Source organism: Stegastes partitus, unplaced genomic scaffold (assembly GCF_000690725.1).
Source record: "Stegastes partitus isolate 25-593 unplaced genomic scaffold, Stegastes_partitus-1.0.2 Scaffold318, whole genome shotgun sequence".
Taxonomy (NCBI): domain Eukaryota; kingdom Metazoa; phylum Chordata; class Actinopteri; family Pomacentridae; genus Stegastes; species Stegastes partitus.
This window is the reverse complement of record NW_007578049.1, coordinates 145,969-173,409: the sequence shown is the minus strand read 5'-3', so window position 1 is coordinate 173,409 and position 27,441 is coordinate 145,969. Positions and strand designations below refer to the sequence as shown.

Below are 27,441 nucleotides of genomic sequence, written 5' to 3'. Positions count from 1 at the left end.
CAACCAACCAACCAACCAACCAACCAAAGAACCAACCAACCAACCACTCAATCAACCAACCAACCAACCAACCATTCAATGAACCAACCACTTAACCAACCAGCCAGCCAACCAACCAACCAACCAACCAACCAACCACTCAATGAACCAACCACTTAACCAACCAACCAACCAACCAACCAACCAACCAAAGAACCAACCAACCGAGCACTCAATGAACCAACCAACCAACCAACCAACCAACCAACCAGCAAACCAACCAACCAACCAACCAACCAACCAACCAACCAACCAACCAACCAGCCAACCAACAGTTAAGACACATCCAGCAATCAATCACCTAACCGAACAGCACCACACCCACACAATCATCAATCATGCTGCTGTTCATACCTGCAAAACGTATCCTGCTTCACAGTAGAAGGTGACAGTAGAGCCCAGCTTGTAATCGGATCCCAGCCTGGTCCCATTCAGAACCACTCCTGGGTCGAAGCAAGATTCCCTCAACTTGGCTGGACAGAGCAAGGAAAAAAAAAAAAGCACAAGTGGCTTAGAGAGAGGATGAGGCAAAGAAAAAGCGACAGGCACACATGAATAATAAGGCAAATTAATAATAACTAAGTCGCTTGCAATAATCAAATGAGGCAGGCATTCCGTTGGCCTTTTTAACAGTCTGTTTGACTTAACTGCCTTTGCCAAGATGGAGCAAGAATGATAACTTCATCCCCCGGCTTTTGTATGCTACATGAACCTTGTAAATTATGGCTTTGGCCCCCCTCCCAAAAGATTACCGGCCACCCGCATCAACTTAAGCCTTAATTCCTGAGTCCACATCAAGCCAGTGTTGATTCTTTTGTGCAAGTGAATCAAGCTCACACCTCCTGACAGACTATTTCTACAGACGCTAATTCAAGAGGGACTTTAAGGGGGAGAGCAATCATTCTTGTTCATCTTGAAACCAGTACAACACATTCACGTCATCAAGTGTGGGTGACTTTGCGGCATATACATGTGCATTAAAGTCAATAGTTTCAGCTCTCCATGAAAATGTAATATTTCTACGCGCGACGTGCAGATCTCCCATCATCGTGGCAGACGTGGGAAACATTCTGTTTTGTTAACTGTGAAAACCTTAAAGAGTAATTTCCCAAGTTACCTTGTTTACCAAAAAACAGACAGACAAAAAGCCCCCAGTGCAATCATCTCAAGCAGAGTATATTAAAATTATTTTTCAACAACTGACAGTTATAAAGCGGCTGTAAAAAAGCCTCCCAGTTGGAACATGTGCCTACTTTCTGTTTTGTATCTTTTCATCAGAGACAACTATGTGTTGAGCTTCTTTTTCTAAGATATAAACTATTAGATACTGCACACAAAACTGAACTACATGACCTGGTATTATATCAGAGATTCTAATCTGATCTAATATTTTTATCGCAATCGCCCTAAGAACTTTGTTGCTGCAGCCTTTTACTTTAGAAGCTGTTCGCTCAGTATTCACTTTCCATATGGAAGGCGGTACTATTGGCAGAATATCTTACCTTTGTATTCCAGGTGAAAGCCAGTGTAAGAAACAGACCCGTCACTGCGGAATGCTAAATGCATGGTATTTGAACTGCTCTCTATCCGCTCTGGGAGTTTGCTGTCCTGGAAGCTTCCGATGAGAGGACTGTTGCTATCTGGACCGTCGTAGATATACAGGAAGTCATAGTTTGGCTCGATGTTGAAGCTGGAGATAGTTGAAGAAAAGCACAGGGGAGCGGGGGAAGCAAGAAAAAAGCGTTAATGTGAAATTCAAGGATAAAGTGTCTATCTCAACCTGATGGATGGCGGGGTTGCTTTTGTTTATCATTTATACAAAAAAAAACATGTGCTGAGAGTTTCTGAAAGCGATGAGAGCTGAATAGATTTTCATTTTAGAACTGAAAGGTAGAAGTTACAATTGCCACTTGTGGAAAAAAAAATAAAAAATTCCACACGGTTTTCAAAAAAACAAGATGACAACAAATTCGACTGGCAGTTACAAGCCCTTTATCGTCTCCCACGCTGATTATTTTCACAGAAAACTTTTGAAAAAGCTCAGTCGAGTTAAGCTGGAAGGCAGACAAACGGGGTTACCTGATGAAGGCCAGCGACAGAACGTAGTCGGAGTTGACAGCGATGAGCCAATCGCAGTCCTTTGAATGAGGGTAGGGATGTGGGTAGTTTGGGGAGAGTATGAATCCACTGGAGCCGGTTAGGTTTCCTCCACACGGAGCTACGAAAGAGAAGGCATCCATTTGAATAAAATCTTAAAACACCATAAAATTTAAATAATCTCTCAACCGTGCAAAAAGGAAAAACTAACTTTGAATCGCTTGACACGATTTTAATCACGTTTAGAGGAGTAAAAGCTAAAAGATTTTTATTCAAAAGTAGCAGTATGGAGATACGGGAGGACAATAAACATTTTGCACAGCACTCCCATAAGTCACTGACAGCTGTGTGCCCGAGTTAGGCACCGCATCCTAAACACCTCCAGCTGTGCGTGCAGAACATCTATCGCAGGTCCCTACAGAATATACGGAGGGAGGACTGCTCACCTATGCAGACAGGCGGACTCGGCTGCCAGTAGTATCTGTTATCCACTTGTATACAGGTTATTTTGTCGTCCCCCTGGAGCTCGTATCCCGGGTCACACTGAAAGGACACCGAATCCCCCGGCTCACGGCCATCTCCACTACGACTGCCATTCATTGGAACACCTGGGTCCCTGCAGGCTGTGGCTACTGAGCCTGGACAGGTAGGGGAAAGGGGACAAAGTGGGAAATGGAGGAGAAAAAGGAGAGCAATTACACAAAACTGTGTCACAGCAGATATTTATGGCTGTTACTTTATCTCGGCGCTAAAAACAGAATCTAAACTTATTACTGTACCCTGTTATTGAATATGTGTGAAGGTAATTTCTGGCTGGGTAAGTGAGGCTTTTTTTTAAAAGCACAATATTTATGCAAATTTCCACTCTCAATTATGTGCAATGATGAAATTCAGACTTTTAATGAAATGTGAAGCCACTTGAAATGTATAATATGTTCTTAATTGATCTTTTCGGTGGCCCACTGAGTCTGGCTGTTCATGAATATAAACAGATAAAAGTATGTCTGTGACCTAAAACAAACTGCCGTAGATGCTACCCATCTGTCACAAGCGTTCTCAGTTTATTAGCATTTGGAGGCATCACGTACTCGAGAACTGAATAGCAAAGCCCGACTTGCTGATGTAGAAGTCGGTCTCAAACTGAACAGTGACCGTATTGAGAGTGGAGTGGATTCCCTCCGGCAGCAGAGACCCACTGAGCTCCGAAAGCGACATTTCATTCTCAGGTGGTCCGTCCCAAACCTTCAGCATGTCGTGGCTGGCTTCTGTGTCAAAGGCCAAGAACTGAAGACTGAAGGGAAAAAAACAAAAAAAAAAAACAAAGGGTTGTCAATGGCATGAACATTATTTCTCATTAAATTAGAAAACAGTCTGCTCCCGTGTTTAAGAACTTCACCAGTCTTCTTTATGATCCCATATAAAGTATACAAAGGAAATAAACATTTTAAACCTCAAGTAGTGTCTTGGCATCTTTTGCTCCTGTCATATTTTTACTCATTGTCTCTCCTGCATCTCAGTGAAAACCCCACTACTACCACTGCTGGAAATAGAAAGAACTCAAACATGTCTTTTATGCAGCACAACACAATTAAACTTCTAAAACTCCACAAAAAAGAAAAAAAAAAAAGAAACAAAGGTGATTATTTTGTGTTACCATTTCTGGAAAACATGGTGGTTTCACTGCCTTTATTTTTAGTGTTTTCGTGTTTGTTTCCTATTTGTTCTGCGTAAACACAGCCTGCAGTTCAGCCCAGTTTAGCTGAAAAGTCCCTGAATTTCGCTCATGTGACTGTTGCTCGCAGCTGAGACGTGGCAGCGCCAAGAAGCACAGAATTTTTTTGTTTATTTTTGGATAATTTTCAAATGTGTCACGCAGAATGAAGTGATTTTAATGAAATGTCATGATTTTAAGCTTAGATTTGATTGCGCTTCGCGGTGCAGCAGAGCGTCACAGATGAGTACTTCAAGGTCCGTCGGGAAGTTGAAAATCTGATGATTCGTTATGTTTTTACAGTTTCTGGCCAGTATTAAAGGTGTAGCTTTACAACAACATGCCTCTTAAAGATGGCAGTGGGTTTTGGTCTGCAGAAGGTTCAAAAGTTTGCAGGAAAATGTGAAATTTCACAACTGGAGTTAAATCAGTCGTATATAAAAAACCTGTTGGAATATGCTGCACTTCTTTGCAAATTCTACAAAAGTGTTAAAATAGGCACTAAAAGGAATGACGCTGACATTTGAACTTGAACTACTGGTCAGTCCACTTTACCTCACAATATTTCCCGAGTCCACCTCGATTGTCCAGGTGCAGCGAAGGTTGTTGTCGTAAGGAAAAGGGTATCCAGGAGAGAGAATCCGCCCTGAGGACTCACCCTTAAACCGGCCGCCACACTCGGCTGCAGGGATCACACACACACACACGCAGGGGGGAGACACATTGGAAGCTGTTTAACATACTTTACTATAACTTTGACATTACAAACCTGCCACTGCGGTCCAACTCGCGGTCAACCGATGCATGCTTAAGCGTGCATTTCAACGTGAGGCATGACAAGTCAACCGCTTCGCCGTCTGTGGCAATTGTTTATCAAAGCAATCGGATCCACTCGGTGCACCTCAGCAGCCACCGCGCTGTGATTAAACGATCACCGCAAAGACAAATGGACTAAGAAAGAAGCTAACTCTCGTCCTCGGCGCCTCTCTGTCTTTTTCACTCTTTCTCATGCACGGAAGATGAAGAGGGGAGCCGGAAAGAAGAGGAAGAAGAGGAGACAAAGTGCTGATCCTGCATTCTTCCCTACAGAAATCACTACACATTATATAACAGAAAAATAATTCCCCCTTCTCTCCTTGTCTCTCTCAGTTATATATTTTCACAATCTTCATTCCCACCCCGCTTTGCCTCCCTCTCCACGTCCCTCCTCCTCCCTCAGGGTCCCCTCCCGTCATCACTGAAATATATTATCTTGGGTAATAGGAGCGATATTAAGAGTTGGGAGATGGTGAAAAGAAAGAGAAAGAAGGGGGCAAAAGAGAGAGAGAGAGAAACCGAGGGGGGGTAAAGAAGGAAACACTACGAGTAATAATAAGAAGAAATATAATATTAAGACTGGAGGTTACACGAGGTCACGGCGTGTCACTGCCAGAATACAAAGTCAAAGGATTTCAGCCGGTGGTTTTATGAGTCTTTCATTATTGATAGTGAGAAGGTGGAGAGACTTATTAAGCTGAATTCAAAATCAGAAAGTTCAGAGGCGGGGATGAAGGAAGAAAGGTCCTTAAAACATCGGGGCTGGCTGTAACGCTTTAAGCTCCCATGTGGCTCACGGCGGCGGCAGCAGCAGCCATTTTCTTTGTACAGACTCAGAAGCTGTTTGGGTTTAATTAGAGGATGTAATCACTCAACCAAAAATGGGAAGTCAAGTCAAAAATAATATACAAATCAAAAGGTTTTAGGTATTACATATACCAGTGAATGTGTGCGTCTTTGTGTGTTGGGAGTCCTGCAGGCCTGAAATTGCACAGCCAGTGAAAGACCATTATTGACTTGTTGACATCAATATTCGGGACTGTGGTGTTATAATTTCCCATCAGTTAGAAGCCTTGGAAAATGAATTAAAAAGGCAATAATGTTATAATGGAATATTTAGAAAGATGTCGATACTCAAAGGGGAGTTGCTTCCCAGTATGTTTTATTGTTTCCCTAAAACGGCCCGTGCTTTCACGCGGCAGTCTGAGGCGAAACCGAATCGATTAAAATGATTTTACGAAGCGATTCTTACAAACAGGTTCGTCACGTAGCCCTTCATGGGCTCAGGGACGACATAAATAGAGGTTAAAAGCAAGCAGAGAAACAAATACGATGGCGGGAGGTTGGATTTGTGAGTGTGAGAGCATATAAAGCACATAGAAGAACACTGGGCGGGGGGACGGGGATGGGAGGGCAGTCACCAGGAATAGAAAGGAAATCACCCGCTGCAACAAAGGAAATGCATCAGTCGGACAGAGGGAGTCCAGGTGGTCTAATCCTGAGCAAATAGGCTTTTCATTGAGACTTTAAAACTACCGCAGTGTGTGATATCCTGAGAAAATCAAGACGGCGATTCCACAGGAAATTGGCCCCCATCTGTTTTCTTTCCAGATTACCGAACGAGCGTCTTGTAAGCAGAGACTTTGCATAAAGCAGCGACTCGCTTTGTACTTTTATTACAGAGCGAGTACCATGTAAAGTAATGCTTCTTGCTACTTAGAAGGTACCATCTCAATTCCGGGTAAATATACATTCGAGCTCGAGAACAATATCCACCAGAGAAGGAGCAGCAGCAGCTTCTAATTACGCCGATGTTTCTTCCCCGGATGCATCTACATTTTTCTGTATTAACACGATAGCAATGTGTTTGACAAGTATTGGGCTCCGTGCAGCTATTCCAGTAAATACAAGAATTAATGGCTGCAGATAGGAGTGGTGTGGAAAGAGACGCCACACGGCAGCAATATCACAGAAAGTCAAGGCAACAGCGAGCCGTTCCCTCTCAAGCTTATTAAAGAATTCAAGGTTCGGAGCATAATGTGTGCGCGCATGTCTTTGTGTATGCGTGGATAAAACTAAACGGACGTACCTATGCACGAAGGCAGAGGGTTATCCCAGGCTCTCCGTTCGCCTGTCATGCACTTCAGGGTGGAGGCCCCGTGCAGAGTGTATCCGGGCTCACATCTGTATGTGATGCTGCTCCCGGAGAAATGACCTTGGTCGTTGACCTTGAAGCCAAACTGAGGCACGCCTGGATCCTCACAGTGAGACAACTCGAAACCTAGAGAGAGACACAAAAGACGGAGAGAGGAGGATCTTTACGGTGTGTACTTAATAAAATACTCACTGAGGGACATCTGAGGCCCACAAGAGAGAAGAGAATTAGTTTTATTTAGACGCACAGCAATACTCCCTTCATATCTGGCAACAGTCAAGTACCCTGTTTATGAGCCTGCTGATAGCACAGATCCCGTTAAGCCCGATTTAATAAGAAAACTGAAAAAGATACATGAGACATTATTTGGAGGGATACCGCAGCATGTATATACCTTATCCAATTTAATGTTGTTTTTACCACACTCTGTCTCAGCTCAGTTTCCATGGTAATATTCTGAATATTCTGTTTGTGCACAATTTTGAAGCGTGGGATATGAATAGGTATATAAATAGCTTATCCTTATGAGACCATAACCAGGATTTGATCTACGGCATTACCTGGAAGACGAGGCGCGCCAGGATTTGAGTTATCTCCTGGCTGAATGCTGTAGGTGCGCGGCTAAATCCTTAAAAATGGCCATTTGGAAAGATGTACTTTTGCCACCGAGCGGCGTAAACACATCTGTCACCGTCCCGACATATAGTGTGAGCGCTTGCCCATCTGAAACCGTTCTCTGTTTGTTCGACATGTATAAGAAAACAAAGCCCCATGTATTATTCAGCGAACCACATCTCAAGAGTTGTATTGAATTACAGCCTCGACATCGGCGCAGTGACGCACGGTATCACAAATACAAACTGCTGCTGCACAGTTCTTTAAGCCAATTTCTTTGGTTTCATACGGCAAACTTATATCTGTAGAAGGATGAGAAAGGTGCAGAGGTGTAAGTTAGTCACGCTCCACTCTGCGCACGCAGCAGACACACAATGCAGCTTCAAAGCGCGACGCGAATCGTGCTATGCCATCATCCCGCATGACTTCATTTAAACAATTAGACTTTCTAATTCCAGCGAGGCGTCTAGGCGGGCACTGTGAAACGTGGGCATGCCTTGGTGAACATCTGAACACACCTTTAACATCCCATCCTACGCTGAATTCAGAGCTGTCTGAAGGCTTTGTTAATCAAATGTGACAGGGTTCTTGTGATCACCTCAGTGGAGGAATCTGCAATAAGTTCTGTGATGATTTCACAAATGAGAACCATTTAGAGGTAAATTGATTCAATAAGTATATTACATTTGTCAGGAATTAGCAGAGTTGCCACGCGGCGTTTAATTACTGAAATGACGTGTATGGTATGTGTACTGTCTTTGTCCATTACAATGAACCTGTACAGAGCTAAAACCTACAGTACAGCAGCAGATCCTTCTCTGTGTCAGGCTGAGACAGTTCATCATTATACAGTTTAATGCATATGAAATAAAACACACTGTGCTGTGAGCTACGATATAATTGCACATACAAATAAAACAGCTGACCTCTTATGACACTGTTAGTGCAAGATAGGATGTGATCTACAAGCTAGTTATCGATCGGCTCACCTTCCCAATCACAGGAGGTGTTAATACAGTCTGTATTCATAATTTTCAGGAAAGCCTAAGTGTATGCGTGCTTCTTTTGTCCTTATAGGTTTGTATGAACTGCACCTTGGTCCAGTTTACTCTCCCTGCAAGCCACTTTTGTAAGTGAGCACTGCATAACTTTCATATAAACTTGAAGAATGATGCTATTATTATAACGACTAAAAACAAATATAAACTGCAGTTAATTGAAGCTAATGGATAAATTTTCCAATGTGGCTCAAGTGGTAGAGCGGTTGTCCTCTGATCGCAAGGTTGGCAGTTCGATCCCCCGCCCCTCCACAGTCGTTTTCTTGGGCAAGACACTGAACCCAGGCAGGCACCTTGCATGGCAGCTCTGTCTCCATTGGTGTATGAATGTGTATCTACTCTCAGATGTACGTCGCTTTGGATAAAAGCGTCTGCTACATGAAATTGTAGATAGTCTTGGTGGGAGCTGAACTTTTTACATTATGGATTAAACAAGATTAACATGTGCGAATATTTAATTCTACCCTGACTAGACGCGTTAACCACACACTTACTTGAGTATACTAGCTTGAATCCTTCTCCTGTATTTTCCGCATCGCTGTAAAATTCCAGCCAGAGATGGTTCGAAGTGGAAATCAGCGTCAGGCCCAACATGGATGATCCAGTGAACGCTCCAAGAACATGGGCTGTGTTGTCTTTACCGTCATAAATCTGTAATAGCAACAGCACTCATGATGCAACACGTGTAAGGATTTATTTAATTTATTTAAACATCCCTGATCAGTGCTAGAAATAGATGTCAGGCAGGAAGAATGACATGAGAATCATCAAATATGTGCGAGCGCGTGTTTACCTTGAGTATATCGCCCTGGGCGAGATGAAAGGTTCTGGCAGAGATGTTGATGCCTTTCCCAGCTTGCACCTGGAGTTGACATGAAATCCAACTTATCTTTACTGACAAGCACAGCAGACGACATGTACATGCAAAGATTTGAAGATGGCGACCAAATTCCACAAAATGTCATAATGATGTCAACATTTGTGCCAGCATGAAATGTTGAGACTCTGTACTGCCCTCTGTGAACCCAAATCCACCGGCGGGTTATAAAGGTAGACTGTGCTTAACACAAAATAACCAAATATACATAATTTATCAGAGCAAGACACTGTAATCATGTATGATGTATGACGCTGTTGAAATCGTGAACATATCTTAGCTTAAAATTGTGACATTTCATCAAAATCACCCAAAATGTGCAAAAACTGTTTGCTCTAACCATCCATTATCTACACACCGCCTAATCCTCACTCGGGTCATGGGGGGCTGGAGCACCAAGCACACTCACATTCACACCTACGGACAATTTAGAATCACCAATTAACCTCAACATGTTTTTGGACTGTGTGGGAGGAAGCTGGAGAATCCGGAGAGAACCTACGCTGCACGAGGAGAACATGGAGACTCCACGCAGAAAGATCCCGGTGCCCTCACCGGGACGCGAACCGGCGACCTTCTTGCTGCGAGGCAACAGTGCTACCAACTGCGCCACCTTGCAGCCCTGCTCTAATCAGAGTCTATAAAAAAATTACCGTGAAGCCACGAGCGACTTAGCTGCAACCATCACTCAAAAAATCAGGGAAAATTGGGCTGAACTGGGTTGAACTGCAGGCTGTGTTTACACAGAGCAGATAGGAGACACCTATGGGAAGAAATCAAAAAAGCAACTTGGAAATATATCCACAGTATGTAGAGCTACTATTTTCTCTTCATATTGGTAACACAAGTGAAGCAGTTTAATAGATGCTGTTCACTTTTTGTAAAGTATGTAATAAACAAAAATCAACTTCATTTTTATTTTAATTTTTTAAAATATGATTGATGGTGGGCTGCAAAGTGGTGCAGTTGGTAGCACTGTTGCCTCACAGCAGGAAGGTTGCTGGTTTGCAACCCGGTGGGGGCACTGGAATCTTTCTACGTGGAGTCTCCATGTTCTCCATGTGCAGTGTGGGTTCTCTCCAGGTTCTCCAGCTTCCTCCCACAAAGTCCAAAAACATGCTGAGGTTAATTGGTGATTCTAAATCCCCGCGACCCTCGGGAGGATTAAGCGGTGTATAGATGATGGATGGATGGATGATGGCATTATAGTTTTTCTATTCTGACATTTCTGAGTCCTCTCTACTTCCAGCCTTGGCTGTGCTGTTTCCATGGAGGTGCAGGACTTTGCAGTGAAAAATGAGCTCACAGTGAGTAACAATATGAAAGGAGGAAAAAAAAAATACGCCCAGAGGTTCAAATAACTGCAATGCACAATGAGCTATTTTTAAATTAAATAAAAAACATGCTTGAAGTATTCACAGATAATAAGATTCTTTACCTGGATGCTGTAGATGCACTCGTGGTTGTTATCGTAGTTCATCGGGTAGTTTGGCGAGAGCAGAATCCCTTCATTATTTATAACTGAAGAACCACACTCCGCTGAAGACAAAGACACAAAGCAGGGAATTAAAAACCAACAAACAAACAGAAAAAAAACATATTATGGAGACATGAGTTAATCCTTAAGAGTTTTATAATGATGCTGTGGGACCACGAGGAGAAGCTTTTGTTCGGCCCCAGAATGACCCACATTTAGAACTTTTATTTGATAAACACAAGTTTTGTTAGTTTATGTAGGTCTCTTCTGGCTTTTTAAACGTGTTACTCGATAAATAAAAAAGATATGGCCAAGTGTGCGAGCGAGCGGTTACAGAGAACACAGAGAGATTCGATTTCTTTTAATCGGAGAGGAAATGACGATTCCTTTCTTTTCGTGTAAATTGCTGAACGTGTGTTTGTGCCAGCAACTTAACAATCCTTTTAAACATCTGTGCTGTCAGCCATCTACGTCAGTTAAGGAGAACGAGCAGGTAGTAAAACCCAGAAACTAATTTACCTAAAGAGACCTGCTCTGTGCACTTCTCACATGTGCCCTCTATCTACAGTATCTCTGTCCCTATCATCTCTTTTTTCCTCACTCCCTCTCTCCCCCACTCTCCCCCCTCTCTGTGTCTGTACTGGTGTAATAGTCATATTACAGCTGTCATATCATCAATAAATCACCCCGCTATAGTTTCCATTTAGAAAATTACCTCTCCACCCTCTCCCGCTTTCCTCTTTAGCTCCCTCGCTCTCTCTCTCTCTCTCTCTCTCTCTCTCTCTCCCACTCTATGAATAGTGCCTCCTTTACCCTCCTCTACTTCAATCAACCTTCCTCTTCCACTTCTCCTGAGTTTTCACTTTTTTCTTCTTGCTCCTTTTATCCTCTTTTCCCTCCTACTTTCTGTCTCCTTTCCCTTAGCAAAAAGTGCTAAATATAAGATAAAGTCCAGAAATAATAAAAGATTAAGAAAAACAAGCCAAAGGCGCAGCTGAGTTTTGGAGACGGCAAAGAAGCCTCTTTGGTGCTTCTCCAACTCCCTTCTGGACAGTACTTTATGAAAACAATACGTCTGACCCGCAAGGAATTAAAAAAAAAAAAAAGCTGCATATAAAACCACAAACACAGGACACCAAAGCCGGACTTAAAGCCTGCAAAGTACTTAGTTAATTAAAATAACAATAAACACTCTGGCTTAATGTGCCGTTGCATTATTAGTGCCACGAGAAAAAAAAAAAAATCCAAAGTTTGCTAAAATATTAGAAAACAGCACATTGTAGGTGTTGTAATCTTTCCTCTCCTGCGCCACGTCGTGCAGCAATGCAACACAATACACAGGGACTAAATATAGATAGCTGCGCTACACGACAGAACACCGACACACAACACCACTCCCACCTCTTTGCATTATCAGTCTTGTCACGTTGATGACAAAGAAGCAAAGAGGCGCGCGCTGGCAACTGCAAATATCACGCAAAGCTGAAGACAAGACTGGAGCGTCGAACGTCTCTCACGTGTAATCTGAAATTAAGAAGTGATAAAGTGTAACTGCTTCATTTCTAAACCTGGATGGCTCTGAACCTGCTTCTTCCTGCACCTGTATTTTCACACCGATTATGTGTAAAACAACACGTCTTATGAGGCGGCAGCGCGGGAGCCCTGCTGAGCTGTTTTCTCTTTTCGCTGTGTGCTTTTGTTATTGCTCCTTATTGATGCTACATCTGCACCCAAATCAAATCTCATTTTACGCATTTCTTGCTTACAAAGACCCCGAGGTTACAGGTACATGCTATCGATTCCCATGGATAAACTCGGGCTTTGCATTGGACTTATCCTATCAATTGAGGGGCAGGAGGAGGGGCAGCAATTCTCTGGTGGCCGGGAAGCAATTGTGAGGCAAGTGCCTCAGTCAAGGACAACTGCTGGAGTACTTGTTATACACACGGAGGAAGCCAATACAAACAGTAAGCGAGGCAAATACTATTAAATTACTGTCTGGTTTTCCTTTTTTTTTTGCCATTATGGTTACTTTTTTCTTTCTTTATTAACACATACTTGACTATTAGCGTGGTGTCAAGGTGTCCATTTGTTAGCTACGAGATGTTTTCAACAGGAAAACTCATTATGTGGTGGGAGTACGGAGGAGATGTGGCAGCTCACATTATGGTCATTACTGCAGATGTTTTCTAGACCTATTGAGAAACCCATTATTTCACTCGTTCCCTTCCAGCTTATTTTCTCCTGCCTCTGTATTAATTAATTATCAAATAATTGGAACAATTCATGATAGACACTAAATTTACACTCAAGGAGAAACATGTTTAAGTCATTTGTGTTGCCTTGAGCCTGTGGTTCAGCGACTTATCCCAGCTTCACCTGACATGTTATGCTGCTTCTGTCTGTTTGCTTGCTCCACAGTAGGTGTCACGCTGCTATAGATAGATTGTGTCGGATTACAGTTCGATATCGTGCACGAACCTACTCTGTAAATGTGTCCCGACTTGTCTAGTATGAGAAACTTTCCCACCGATGCTACAGGTTGGAAATATGAAGCAGCTAAACCCTGCTCTGGCATTTTCTTGTGACAAAGGTCTTTTTTCATATAGCTCACTTATCATATACAGGATATATATAGTCTGTGTGCCTCGCAGACCTTTTTGTTTTTTAATATTGTGTTCTGTCTGGAGCTGTCTTCCATTCATCATTTCAGGTGGGTTTTTTTTTTCAGCAAGTGCTGGAAAAACAGCGTCTGGGAACCAGGGTTGAAGATGAATCTGAGCCACAATTCTGAGCATGTTAATGACAGAAAAAGTCCTAATTATAGGGATTTTGTGATACAGAAATTGGAAAAAGAGAAGTTTCTACCTGCTAGTGACTTAACTTAATGTTCATCTACTAACTGACATTTGATTTTTACTTTGAATCAGCACACATGTTCGTAATCTGGTGCTCTAATATCTCAATAAAATGATGTTTTTTTCCCGTCTCATACTTTATCTTAACCAACTAATTGACTGTACAGTACTAAAGCAGCTCAACACATTTTCATTAATCTGTCTTGTTTGCCTTTGTAAGAAAACAGGCAGCAGTAGAAGAAATATTCAGATAAACCAAGCCCTCACACCATTAAAAGTTCAAGTCCTGCATTTAGGGCGTTTAGGGTGGCTGTGGCTCAAGTGGTGGAGCAGGTTGTCCTCCAGTCGCAAGGTTGGCGGTTCGATCCCCGGCCCCTTCACAGTCGAAGTGTCCTTGGGCAAGACACTGAACCTGAAGTTGCTCCCAATGGCAGGCAGCACCTTGCATGGCAGCTCTGTCGCCATTGGTGTATGAATGTGTGAATGAGAAACACACCGTGAAGCACTTTGGATAAAAGTGCTGTATAAGTGCAGACCAGTTAGAAAGCTACTGAGGTAAATGTTGATCAGCAAAATGTACCTAAAGTGTTAAAAAAGTACACGTTGCACAGAAAATGATCCCTGCTGTTGTTTCCTAGTTACATAAAATGTTTTTAAATGAGTATTACTGCTGCATTATCCGCATTTTTCTGCTGTCGATGTTTACGGTTGACTTTCACTACATCGTACATTGTTGAGCAGTTTAACCGACAACGTGTTTCCTACAATCATGGTATTTGTTCAGTCACTGTGCTGTTAAAACCACACAGTTTAACATCCCTGTTCTCAGCTTTATGACACATATCCAGCTAATCCAAGAGGGGTTTTGAATAGTTTGCTTAGCTTAAGAACTATGAGAAGTTCCTCAACCCATAAAGACACACTGAATCCTTCACTTTATCACAAACGTTCCTCCACATTTGGACAAGAAAATTGTAATCTGTAAAGGTGTGAGTAACTAAATGGGAATAGTCAAGAGTAGCACTAGTAGCTTGTATTCATATGATGTACACTACTTGATTAAATGTACTTTGCTACCTTCCACTGAAGGAAAAAGGGAATGTTTTAAAGGCAAGCTACAGCTCATTCACTGTAGTGATATCAAGAGAAGACAAACTGTTGTTTTTGACAAACTCGCTAACCCAGACCGATGCTGAAGTGGAACACCAACACTGATATAATGAAAACATTATATCATCACATACCAACGCATCTCGGTAAAGGCGCGCTCCACATTCTCCGCCCGCCTCCCAGACAGATCAACTCTGGCGCCCCCTCCAGTCGGTATCCCATATTGCAGGAAAAAGACAAAGTGTCTCCGACGCCGAAACTGTAGCCGTTTCTCCTGCCAAACCGAGGCATCCCTGGGTCCTCGCATGGCTCCAGAGTGTATTCTGGAGGGAAAGACATAATAATCTCAATGCATATCGAATATCAAATCAAGTCTGTTGTCATGTTGCTATACATACACAGTAGTACAGGTGAGATGAGAGAGCGTTTCTTCAGGATCCAATAACTTAAAGCAATTTAAATAAACAAGTGTTTGCATATCTGGATCAGCATTCTGACAGCTTGTGGAACGAAGCTGCTGATCATTCTGGAGGTTCTTCCTTTAATGCTTTAATCGCAGTTCAAACAGTTTATGGAGAGGATGTGAGGAGTCCCTGACAACGCTCAGTGTCCTGCTGGAAGAGTTCTTGGACCGAGGTGAGGGAAACTCCGATGACCCTGTCAGCAGGGTTTTTCTGTCTGACATGCTGCAGCACCATGTTGAGATGCAGTATGTCAGAACACTCTCCACCACACCTCATAGGATGCATAGGTATACATAGGTAAAAAAAAAAAAGACACACAACTGGTGAGCACTGTGAAACTAGCCCATTCTGTGCTCCTAACCCAAAACCAGTGACAGACGCTGATCTACCTTGTACATACTGTAGCACAGTGCACAGTCGCCTAAAATGTGCACTTAATTCATTACATTTTTGTAAGTGTGGCATAAGTGCCATTAGAGGAAGTGAGAAGTCATGCAATTGGTGTATAAAGAAAATCTTCTCTTAAGAGTGTTAATTCAGCAAATCAATACCCATCACTGAAATCCACCCTAATAACTTAAATAAGGCCATCATCATCATCATTTAATATTAGCTGAGAGCGGCAGGGACCTCATGGCCGTGATCCGTCTCTGTGAATAAACCCTTTCAGGTAATTCAGCAGCTCCTGCGATGAAAACTTTTGGAAATCAAGTCCAATAAAAAAAAAAGAGAGAGAAAAATCATCTTTGCAAGACAAATTAAGCGCAGGTGTGAACAAACATTACACAAGCTGTGAGTGTGAGTCGACGCCAGTGTGTTTTGAATTGAACTTGAGTAAGTGTTTAGCAGAGCACAACAGGAAATTTAATTTCAGTGGGCAAAGCCTGATGATGTGATGTGTGTTTTAAAGTGCGCTGCAGGATGATGCAGCGCGATGGGCATGTTAACATTGGCAACTCAAATCTCCGGTGACACCTCCCATGTGTTACACTCCGAGTATCAGCTCATGCCATCTGGGAGGCGGTTAAAAACGTCCCTCAGTGTAGACTCAGAATCAGGCGCTCTTTTATTCCGAGAGAGAGAGAGCACTGGAAGGGTAGTTGGGATCTTATTTACGAGAGGCAAATGTAGCCTTGAACCTTTTGCTCTTCATTCTTACATCTGGGCAGTTAGTGCATTGATTTGGTGATGCTCGTGTGATTTTTGCGTTTAAGTTGTAACGGTAGTCAGACGAGAATTAGCTGAGTCAACGCTGATATTCGGTGTGGCGGAGGGTTTAAGGTACTTCAAACAGGCTATAAACATGACTAAACACGTGGATGTATGTCTGGATCAATCTTGTACTGAGGCCAGCAACTGATGTTCATTTGTCTTAGACTATACAAGGCGAAGCACTCAGTAAGTCCTTCAGTGAACACCCAACAGGGATTCTTCTCTTCATGGATGAAATATTAAATTGGATCTGACTCATCACACCGAGTCTTAAATTCTTCAGAGAATAATCAACTCTCAAACATCCAAAGAGAATTTCCACAAAAAAAAAGAAAAACTCCAAACCCAACTACAAATTGCTATAGCATTTGTAATTTGTACAAATTCTCAGAACACAGTCGCTGAAGCTGTGAGAAATCCATTCCCATCTTTTCTTTTTTTTTTTTTAATCCTTCTTCTTCTTTCATGGCAGACTGCATTCAGCTGAATGTTGGGTAACCTCTCTCTGTTGTTCAGCTTTTTCTTTCTTTAGTGATTTATAAGATCTTGTAGGTAGTCCTCGAAGCCAAGGCTGAAATGTCTTTTTAAAGAGAAGGTGAGAGCTAAAAAATCACTTAACAAAGCAACAGTCTACTTTTATATATGGCCCGACAGGACACATCTTCGAGAAGACGGTAACTAAAGAAGACATGCTGAATCCTAAGATGTAAAGAGTTGGGACATGAAATCTGGCTGTGCATCTGCTTATTTAAAGCAAGCTGTTCACCCATTAAAAAAAAGAAAAAGAAAAAGCCTTCTCTGCCCCAAAACTACACCGCAGGCCAATTTCAAAAATAGCTTTTAAAGTAGAAGTTTTTTTATTTTAAAAAAAGGTGTTTGCTAGGAAGCCTGGATGTGCAGAGCCGTCTTGACAATTTTCAGTCATGGCTGCTGCTGCTGGGTACTTTGCACTGAAACATCTCATGACAAAGTCTTAATGCAGTGGTGATGCAGCAGATCGGCTTTGCTGGATCTTAGAACAACTTTCGACGCTGGTGCTTACTAAACTAGTGCAGGCAGTGGGAGAACAGATGTGGATCAACCCTGCGAAACCCAAAGACTATGATTTGTGGTGTTCCCCAAGGTTCGATCTTGGATCCCCTATGCTTCAGTTATGCTTCAGTTTTTGGGACATTCTGTGAAGCTTTAAAGAATAAGCTCACACTAGATACTTGATGGAGGGAGAACATACCTAAACTGGACTCCACATGGTCACTGGGTTGAAACATAAGTGTCTTGAACCATCAAAACAAAAAAAAAAAACAGATGCATGATGTCTGCAAATTTCTGCAAAGGCTATGAAAGAACAAGCAGGAAAATTAGACTGGTTCTGGTGTAAATGCTTGCTATAGAACAGTAATGTTCCAATATGCATTGAATTAATTGGTCAAAACCTGATTCTAGCATTGGATGGCAACTAATCATACTAGATCTCTTCGATCAGTTTAAAGCTCTACCGACCCGACCTATTTCAGGCACACATCCCAAGCCTTATACAATTGGATTTCTCGGATCAGGACTTGTACTTGTGTTGAGCTAAATGAGACCGTACTTTTGTGGCTGTGTGGACTGCCAATTTTTAAGACCTGTGGACACATTGGACATATATTTTCATTAATGAGAAGCAGCCTGTGATAAGGTTCTACATAAATGAACTAAATTACATTTCTTTAGTAACTTTACAACTTGAAGTAAAGCTGTGACTTATAAATGACCAGATTCCAGATTTAAGAGACAGTAATTGTCTGCTCTGTTTGAAATGTTGCTCGGCTCTCTTCTCTTTAAAGAGAGCTATAATTTCACAGTGAAGTCTTAGATCCTCCTTGCATGAGTTTCCAGGGTACTCCTGGTGAAAGTGCTGCTCAACAGTTTTAATACTTTTATACAATATTTATACTGCATGTTACAACTTAAATGTTGTGCATTTAGTCTGGTTTTGACGTGCAAACTTCTCACAACTTACAGCACTAGAGGTTTTTTTCCCCCCAGTATATCAATTAAAAGGAAAATCCACGTCTTGAAGAGATTAAATTGAGGGTGATTGAATGGAGACTTTGTCGGAGTGTAATAGCGCCATACGAGTACGACTATAGCCAAGTGAATTACCTGAGAAAGTTATGTTGAAGCCCTCGTATGAAATGGAAAAGTCAGAGATGAATCGAAGCTGGGCTTTGAAGTTGCCATAGAGACCGGCATTGATGTTGCTAGGCAACTCGTTGCCAGTCAGGCGAGCCAGTGGTTGCAGGAAACTCCCGTTCTCAGTAACTAAGAGGTAGTCGTGTTGGTCCTCCAGATGAAAAGAATTGAACTGAAACTGGACTCCTGTTGGACACACAGAGATGAGTGAGTTTGAGACGAGAGACGAGGAGAGTCTTCAAAAGTTGTCAGATGCCTCAATTACCTCCACATGTGACCTGTGTGAATACTGTTACTGTACAAAAATGTAAATTACTATCATAAGAGATTAAAACTTCACAAAATGTGTGAAGACTATTTGAATTACAATCTGTTTTAGACAATAAATGCATAGAGAATTGAAATACAGCCCTCTGAATAGGCCATAAACTATAAAAAGCACTAGAAACTCTCCGTATTGCAAGTTTTGTGGTTACAGTGAAGCAGCAGCTGAACCGCCGGACTTGCTGTGTCACTTGGTACTGTCTCTCACTCTGTCTCTCTCTATTAAGGAGTGTGGATCTGTGCGTATCTCTTGCCTTTCCCGTGGCTGACTTCAACAGTCCAGGTACAGTTGAGAGATGAAGGGTAGCTGTCTGGATAGCCGGGACTAAGGATGGTTCCCCAGGGACCTCTAACATCGCCGCCACACAGGGCTGGATAGATTGAGAGAGACAGAGCGGGAGAGGGAGAGTCAGAGGGAGAGAGATGAGCAGAGACAGGGGACAGAGGCAGTGAGAAGGTTAGCATCAGATTGTTGATAGCTAAAACAGATAATGCTTCCCTGTGGACCTTTAATACCGCTGCTATAGCACACACACACACACACAAGACGGGAGGACGGACGGATACAGAGAGAGTAAGAACAAGGGGGACAAACAGAGGGGTATCTTCTAAAACTTGTGGGCATGAAGGTCTGCATGCGCTGCGAGCTGCAAGATTTGTGCCCTTTCACACATCGGGGAATGAGAAAATGTTGTTTCACTGAGTATTCCCTTACAACTTCACTTCACGTCAGGTTTTTCAGATTTATTCCGCCCACTCCTGCACAGACATAAAATAATGACATAAATAATGTAAAACCTGGCACACGCTGCGCGGGAAGTATAAATAATGCATTATTTTTTTTTGTTTGTATAGTTTAATGTCCTTGAAAGTAACGAACACCTGACGATGATTAACAGCATCGACGAGTCTTCTGCTAAAGCTGTGGAATAATGTGGAGGGAAGTTAAAAAAATGTTGTTTATTTGTCTGTTAAAGACAAAAAAAAAAGTCTTTCATTGCAGCAATTAAAGACGTCAATTATGCAAACTTGTTTTTAGTTGTTTAACTTTGCCAGAGTTGCATAAAGGAGGATTCTGCAAAATATGTGGCAGCGATGATGACAGTGACCACCAGACACAAACCGTTATGCATAATTAGGGTCAAACTCTGGATAACCAGCGTTTAGGAGAGCTTTCTATGGACCATCATGCAGACTAAAAGCAGCTTTTCTGCTTCGTAATAACTTCAGGCTTTGAGATCCGTATTGCTAATTTAATATCTTCCATATTTCGGTGACTTATCACAACTTCACAAACATATTTCAGAAGATTACTTGGTATTTGTTGAATATTTGACAGTCAAAAAAAATGAATTAAAGAAAATTAGATTTGACTCTAAAACACTCAATCCAAAAATCATAAAAAAAAAATCTAATATATGCAGCGGAAATGTTGTGAGATGAGGAATGTGTGGGAAAATAAAGTTATCGTAAGAAGTAAGGAGATACTGCCTAAAACTGAAAGTTTCTTGTTATGTAACAAGTGACCATCTGGACAATAAGTGTAGTTTCTTGTTATTGTCAAGTGTGGGAGAAAATTTAAAACCTATTTGTAAGAATTGCATTGCTTTGGGATGTACAGTCTCTGAGCTCCAAATAGTTTTAAGCCACAGAACTGAGACATGAAATAAAAATCCCAAGAAAAAACAAGGCACTGCTATTATTTAAGCTGGTTTTCTACAACATTAATGCTGGATAATGGCCACACTGTGTGCAAGAACTGTAAAATGTCCTTTGTCTCAGAAATCTTTTTTTTCTGTTAAGTTTGATTTCAGGGGATTCAAACCAGTGGTATTCAAAGCAGCGAAGCAGGACAACTGTTTCTTAGAGACTACTTAAAACATTTTGATCCTCACAGCACGGCCTCGGGATGACCCGACAAATTCTGCATGTGGTTCCGCTGCACACATCGCTGTGCAGTAAGACCATGTACTTACACAGAGACGCTCGGGGTGGAGACGGGTCCTCGGAAAAGCTCGGGGAATCTTTTTGCTCGTTCTATGCATACTAATGCATGCATATGTTGCGAGGTGCTTCATTTCTGCTCGCTTCACTTGGTTCATCTTACAGTGGGCTGGCTGGCCTGTCATTTTCTCTTACAATAAACCTATAAAATGCCATAACATTACCTCAAAAGTGCAACGGTGGCAGAGCTGCAGGGAGGGGAAGGTCGGACCTGAAAGTTCTGCTGTAGTTTCCTTGGGCAGGATGTTTTTAACAGGTATGTGGGAGCATAAAACCAGCAACTCTGACCTCTGCTGATTAAAATCTGTACGGACCCTATTTTTGAGTGAGTCAGGAGTCGAAAACGTGCTCAAACCCCAACGGGGCATCAGTATCTTCACACTGCGGTTTAACAACACCAGCATCCCCCAAAACAAGAGGAGTGAGGAGAATAATTTTAATACTAAACAAATACAGAGATGCAAGTGTGCACACACACATACAGCACTATCCATTATTAATTCTTTTCTGCCAGGAAGCTCTTTATTTTGAACGCTGAGCTGTGTGAAGCCCTGCATTACATCTCTATCTATGCTAGCTTCTTCCTCTTTCTGTCTATCTGCTGTTTAGATCTCTTTTAATTTCTCGATTTCTCCACGTATTTGCGAGCAGGTCTTTCAACTCATTCCGTCTCTCTGTATTTAAAATATGCTGACTCATTTAGCTCACATAGAATTCTGTTGCGGTGGGGGTGATAATCTCGCCTCCATCTCTTTCAAATTATACTTCACAAATGTAGGAATTTAGCTTATTTTCTTCTAATACAAAACATAAACAACAATTCCTTTCTGCAAAAATTTTTTTTCAGGGCTGAGTTGTCTGCCTTTGGTGATGTCTTGCTTGAATTTATTGTGTACCGGTTGTCAATCATCAGGGCATTCCATTTCTCACCAGCCCCAGCAGCAAATAGTTCCTATATTTGTATGGGTGCATATTGTGTAAACATCGTCTAATGGCATTCTGCCTGCAAATTCCAGGCAGCGTGCTTGATGTTTATATGCTCAAACTGCCTCCTCGGAGGAAACTACTGCCAGTCCCGGGAACTGTGCAATTCAAATGTGGTTCGCAAGCGAATGAGCCAACAAGCCAAACCGAGCAAGCCACCACAAAAGTGATGCAGCAATGCAGCATCTTTCTTTTTTCCTCCCTCCTCTCCTGCTCCGCCATGATTGCAAAGAGAGAGAGAGAGAGAGAGAGGAGGGTGGGGGAGACAGTGGGAGAGAGAGAGAGAGACATGTTTCCTCCCCCCCCCCTCCCTCACCTGCTCTTGTGCCCCTTGATTCGAGAGAGGAGGTGACAGCCGACACAGGCTCTCGTCAGCCTTAGCTCGAACCTTCTTGTGTTCACGGTTCACACAGGAGAGGAGGTGACAGGAGGCACATGGATAAAAGCACCACACACAGATACACCGGCACACATGTATGTATAGAGCACAGCGCACACACACACACACACACACACACACATACATGCAGTACTTGCCCACAGATGTCTAATCTTCTCCTCAAATCATCCCCTATCAGCCACAGCAGCCTTCACTGCAAATTGTCCCTGTGTGTGTGTCTGTGTGTGTCTGTGTGCGTCTGTGTACGTCTGTGTGATTCAACCAGTGGTTTTTGTCGCAGAACAACATGTGATTCAGCTCCCCGTACTGAGATGGCAGCTCAACTTCTGATCTTTTCCACACACCTCATCCTCGTTGCGCCTACTGCAATGGATAAGGCAGATCATCTATTTTTGTCTCAATAATGTGTGTTTTTTTTTTTTTGTTTGGCCAGGTTGGTGGGAATTTTTTTAGTGAATATCTCGTAACTCCTCATTTGTAATGTAAAATATGAGTGTTTATCATCACCGGAACTGCAGTGAAGATGACCTTGTGCCATGTTGTGTGAACAGAACGTCAAAAGACAAACGTTTTCATCTAATGTACCTTATTGGTGTAGAAACTGATGTTAAGGATTGTGATCTAAAAGTGATGTGTGTATCAGGCAGGTAAAGGCTGTTTGCCCCTTTATAGATAACACAGGGCAGAATGTTTTGTGTCTATGTTATGTTAGTGTGGGGTATTTGCATTACATAATTAGGAGTTTATGCTTTCTAGTCGTGTTTGGCAGGGTCAAATTTGAAAATGTTTGCATTCAGTCCTTTAAAGAACAAAACATCAGCACTAACTAAAGCATAATGTAGAGTAAGAAATATCTAGTTTCTATTGTGTCCTGATTATGAGGGATGACGATGCGCAATTTCAAATAAGCTAATTTCTGATTGATTCTGCGCAGCTTTAACGACCCGTTCTTCATTTACCGTCACATGTAGGCAGCGGGTGGCTCCACCAGTGGTTCTTTTCGCATACGAGCGGCTCCTCGTGGCTGAGTCTGTAGCCAGAATCACAACCGAACGACACCGTGGACCCGATGGAAAAGTCCTGGCCGTATCGAATGCCATTGACAGGGATGCCAGGGTCCAGACACGAGTAGCTGTCCACTGTAACACCTGAGGGGGAGAAAAAAAAAAAAAAAACGGATTACATTTTGCTGATCTGCATTATCTGAAACTCACAGCTTGACTCGCCGCATAAAGCGCCATGCTGTGCAATCATGGCTGTTTATTTTTCTGCGGGTAATGCAGGGTCAGCTTATGAAACCGTGTCTGGTGGGCCAGCAGCGCGACATCATGCACACCTACTGTGAGTGTGGTCAAAGACATACAGTGAATAATGTAGCCCAGAACATGCATTTTCCAAGATATGGTAGCATATGACTCAATTATGCAGTATTCAGATATGTAGTAGAAGCAACACAGGCGACAACATTTTCATGTCAGCTTTATATCTATGAATGCACATGTGCATATGCGAACACGATGCATTTGTTTCACACTTACTTTCATACAGTATTTTAAAGCCAGCGTTGGACCGGCTGTTATCGGTGGTAAACAGCAAATACAGGAAGTTGCTGCTGCTGAACAGGAACTGGGGCACCTGGGTACCGTTGAAGGAGCCGACCAGAGGAGACAGGAGGTTTGGCCCATCGTGAATCTCCAGGAAGTCGTAACCCAACTCTGTCTGGAACCTGTGTGAACAGAACATCATAAAATAAGTAGCCGTATATCGGCAACCACATCGGTATCGGCCGATATTAGTGTTTTTTCCGATATGTCGGTATCAGTCCGATGAACAAATTTAGCCAATGATTGTCTAACATTAGCGCCTTCATCTCTACGTTTGATATCGCTGCTATTTCTCAGATGTTTTTACTTAAATGGTCGTGGATTAAATGTGTTAAAATATGTTTTGCTTTTGTTATGTTATACAGAAGGCTTGTAGTCTAATTTGGGCTTCTTGTGAATAGTTTCTCACAGTGCTTACTTATACTCATTTTGCAGTGTGAACAAAAGTTGAATATCGACATCGGTAATATCGGTTATCGGCGATATCAGTAATATCGGATATCAGCCAGAAATTTTAATATCGTGCTTCACTAAAAAAAAGATTTCCTTAATCATGACTTCAACACTATTTTTTTAATTTTTTGGATTCCTTAAAGAGTGAAATTATTTTTTGGAAATAGCTCTATTGTGTAAACAGATTTTCAAAAGGGCCCACTTTTAAGGTTTTCAAAGCATCTCCAGGTTGTGGAACCAGTGCTGCTAAATGCATTTTACAATGATATAAGCTGAAGTAGAAATTTAAATCAAAGAATTAAAAAAAAAAAACATGAATTAAGGAATATTGCAGGAGCTCTGATTGCCAGTTTACAACACAAATACAACCTGCCTTCCTGATCAATACAGAACTCTCAGTATTAACTTTACAGCCTATAAAATTAAAGACATCGTTAATATATTCTCGGTAAGCATCCCCCCCCATAAGCTGTAAGTCGTGTAAATCTTTGCTTGTCAGATGTAATTGATGGTGATGTTGATAAAGCTTCTCAGTTCTGCCCGCTCAAAAGCTCTCGTGGTCTTCTGAGAATTATGCCACCCACCTGTCAAATGTGATTTTGATGGAACGTCCAGGTTCTGATTCAATCACCCACTCACAGCTGAGGGAGTCTTTGTAGTAACCAGGCCACCCAGGAGACAAAATCACGCCGCTCGGAGCCGAGTAATGGCCGCCGCATGGGGCTGGACAAGGTGAGGGGAGAAAGAAAGGAGGGAAGGAAGCGGAGGACAGACTGAGCACGAGCAAAGGCCAAGTTGATATGAAACGAATGAGCAGTGATGCCAGGCAAATCTCGCAGGATCTATATGTAGCTGAGGTTGCTGAATCGGTTCCAGCTCACATGTGGTGACTTGAAGGCACCTTCTGTTTAGTCTGAATTCTTTAAAGAAGGTTCACTGGCTGGTTCTCTATGTTTAAATGAGCAACATAGCACATCATGATTTTATAGTGACGGCAGATAATCGGCTCTATTCCTACGACCAAGTGATGTTTTATTGGTAGGTTTTTTCTTTATTTAAAGGTACATTTAATTGAGTTTTTGACCACTTGCAGGCAACAAATAAACACAACACTGACAGGTATCTGTTGTTTATCTAATAACGATTTGAAGTTTCCAGCTACTTGAGGAGCACTTGAGTCTAATATTCATTTTATTTTCAGCTCTGCCCTGTCACCCTCCCCTATCTGTGCTTCTAGCTGCTAAAATGCTCCACTCTGCTCACCAGCTAGTTGCTAATTTCGTCCACTATTTGGTGCTGGGCAGGTGGGATACAGTGGGTTTAGCACAGCTTTCAGCTCCGAGTGAAGCAACACACTAAAGCTGCAGGCTCTAAAATCAAAAAATCTGCTAAAATGCTCACTGGAACTAAGAGGAACAGCGGGTAATAATTACATGTGGAAAAACAGAGGGGCGATGGGAAAAACCTGAACCCTTCACCCCGACAATGATGGGGTCCTTTATGTGGTGAGGCACATTTTTCTGCCATTATTTGGGTTCACTTGTCCTCCTAAAGGGAAGGGTCAGTGCAAATCAATGTGGAGTTCTTCTGAGTGATCACCTTTATCCCGCAATGAAATATTTCAATCGCGACTGGAACATTTTCTTCCAGGAGATGACAACGTCCCCCATTCTAAAGGCACGAAGGGTCGCCGAATGCGTTCGACAACGAATAGAGGACAGCCTTCTCCACCACCATCTCCAAATCACCAAATGAAGGAATATCTTTTGGAGGAATGGTGGAGAATTAGCAGCAAGACACACTGGAGCTGTTCTGGTGGCACATTCTGACCCAACAACTTACTAAGACACACTACAGTCGTCTTCAAATGTATTCACACCCTCACATTAAAGAAAAGGCAAATATCACAATAGTCACGCAAATAACTAGAAACTGAAAAAAAGTAATAATAAATAAAAACTTGCTAAATTAGAATTGAGTGAAATGAGGCATTACTTTTGAATTGTGGTTGAAAAGAATAATTTGAAAAAAACAAAAAACTGTCCCGGACAAATTAGAGCACTTTGCTATTGAGCAGTGGGACAAAATCAAGATACCTGATTGGCTCAAAGGGTTGTTCAACAAAATATTAGTTCATGGGTCCCATCATGTTTGTTTGCTTGTGTTTTGTTTGTTTTTAAAAAAAATATTTCTGTTGAACCACAATTCAAATTTTCCTTAAATTTATTTATTTATTATTACTTTTGTCAATTCCAACTTATTTCAGTAACAGCTGTTTTTTTCCTTCTTTAGTGGGAGGGTATGAATACATTTGAGGATGACTGTATCTTCTTTATTTCCTTAGATGTGTCACATGTCTGCATGCAGGATGTGAATTTGTCACATCTTCCACCAGTAATTCGATCCATTGGTAATATACAATTTTGATAATAGCTTAGTGAGAAATCTTTAAATGACTTTAAAACTATGCTGTTCCAACTGATGAACACGTTAAATCAGTTCATGTAATGTTCATTAAAAATACAGAATTAAATATTTCATTGTACGCTCAATAATGCAACCATGGCATAAAAACTTGAGCAATCAGTCATCGGTATTGTACAGATAATACTAGTCAGGACTCTTTCTGCTCTTCTTTTTAATCTGATCTTGTTTAAATTTTAACTGAGTGTGTAAAGTCAGTTTGATCTGGTCTGTAACTCCATCCAAGTAGTTACAGACACACATTAGCTACAACGGACCCGGGGACTACAAAATGACCTGAAAGATAATTAACATGGTTCCATCAACAATAGCTGTGTTGGAAATATCTCGAGTTAATTACGTCTTCTGGTAAGGTAATAGCTTAATCTTTTTGTTCCATCTCAGATTCACGCGTCGAATTACATTTTTCTGCACTTTCATAAAAGCTGATGATTAGATCCTGGTGTTAATGCAATGCTTGGTAATTACTAGACGGTCACGTGTTTGTATAATCGCTCTGACTGTATAGGAGCGCTGTGGTGGGA

The 27,441-nt window shown here is 41.9% G+C and overlaps 1 protein-coding gene across 1 annotated transcript in view; it reads right to left on the bottom strand.

Moving 5' to 3' along the window:
* Positions 1–27,441, bottom strand: part of LOC103358536 (CUB and sushi domain-containing protein 3-like) — a gene marked incomplete at its 5' end in the record, with an annotated part of 221,174 nt that overhangs the window by 65,722 nt on the left and 128,011 nt on the right. The window contains 16 exons of the mRNA XM_008283549.1: positions 394–512; positions 1,542–1,729; positions 2,119–2,257; positions 2,583–2,774; positions 3,225–3,427; positions 4,403–4,529; positions 6,753–6,944; positions 8,986–9,142; positions 9,285–9,353; positions 10,807–10,907; positions 14,948–15,136; positions 18,635–18,850; positions 19,243–19,359; positions 23,336–23,524; positions 23,915–24,102; positions 25,018–25,156. Of these exons, the coding sequence (XP_008281771.1) occupies positions 394–512; positions 1,542–1,729; positions 2,119–2,257; positions 2,583–2,774; positions 3,225–3,427; positions 4,403–4,529; positions 6,753–6,944; positions 8,986–9,142; positions 9,285–9,353; positions 10,807–10,907; positions 14,948–15,136; positions 18,635–18,850; positions 19,243–19,359; positions 23,336–23,524; positions 23,915–24,102; positions 25,018–25,156 (2,525 nt within the window). The remainder of the gene's footprint in view (positions 1–393; positions 513–1,541; positions 1,730–2,118; positions 2,258–2,582; positions 2,775–3,224; positions 3,428–4,402; positions 4,530–6,752; positions 6,945–8,985; positions 9,143–9,284; positions 9,354–10,806; positions 10,908–14,947; positions 15,137–18,634; positions 18,851–19,242; positions 19,360–23,335; positions 23,525–23,914; positions 24,103–25,017; positions 25,157–27,441) is intronic.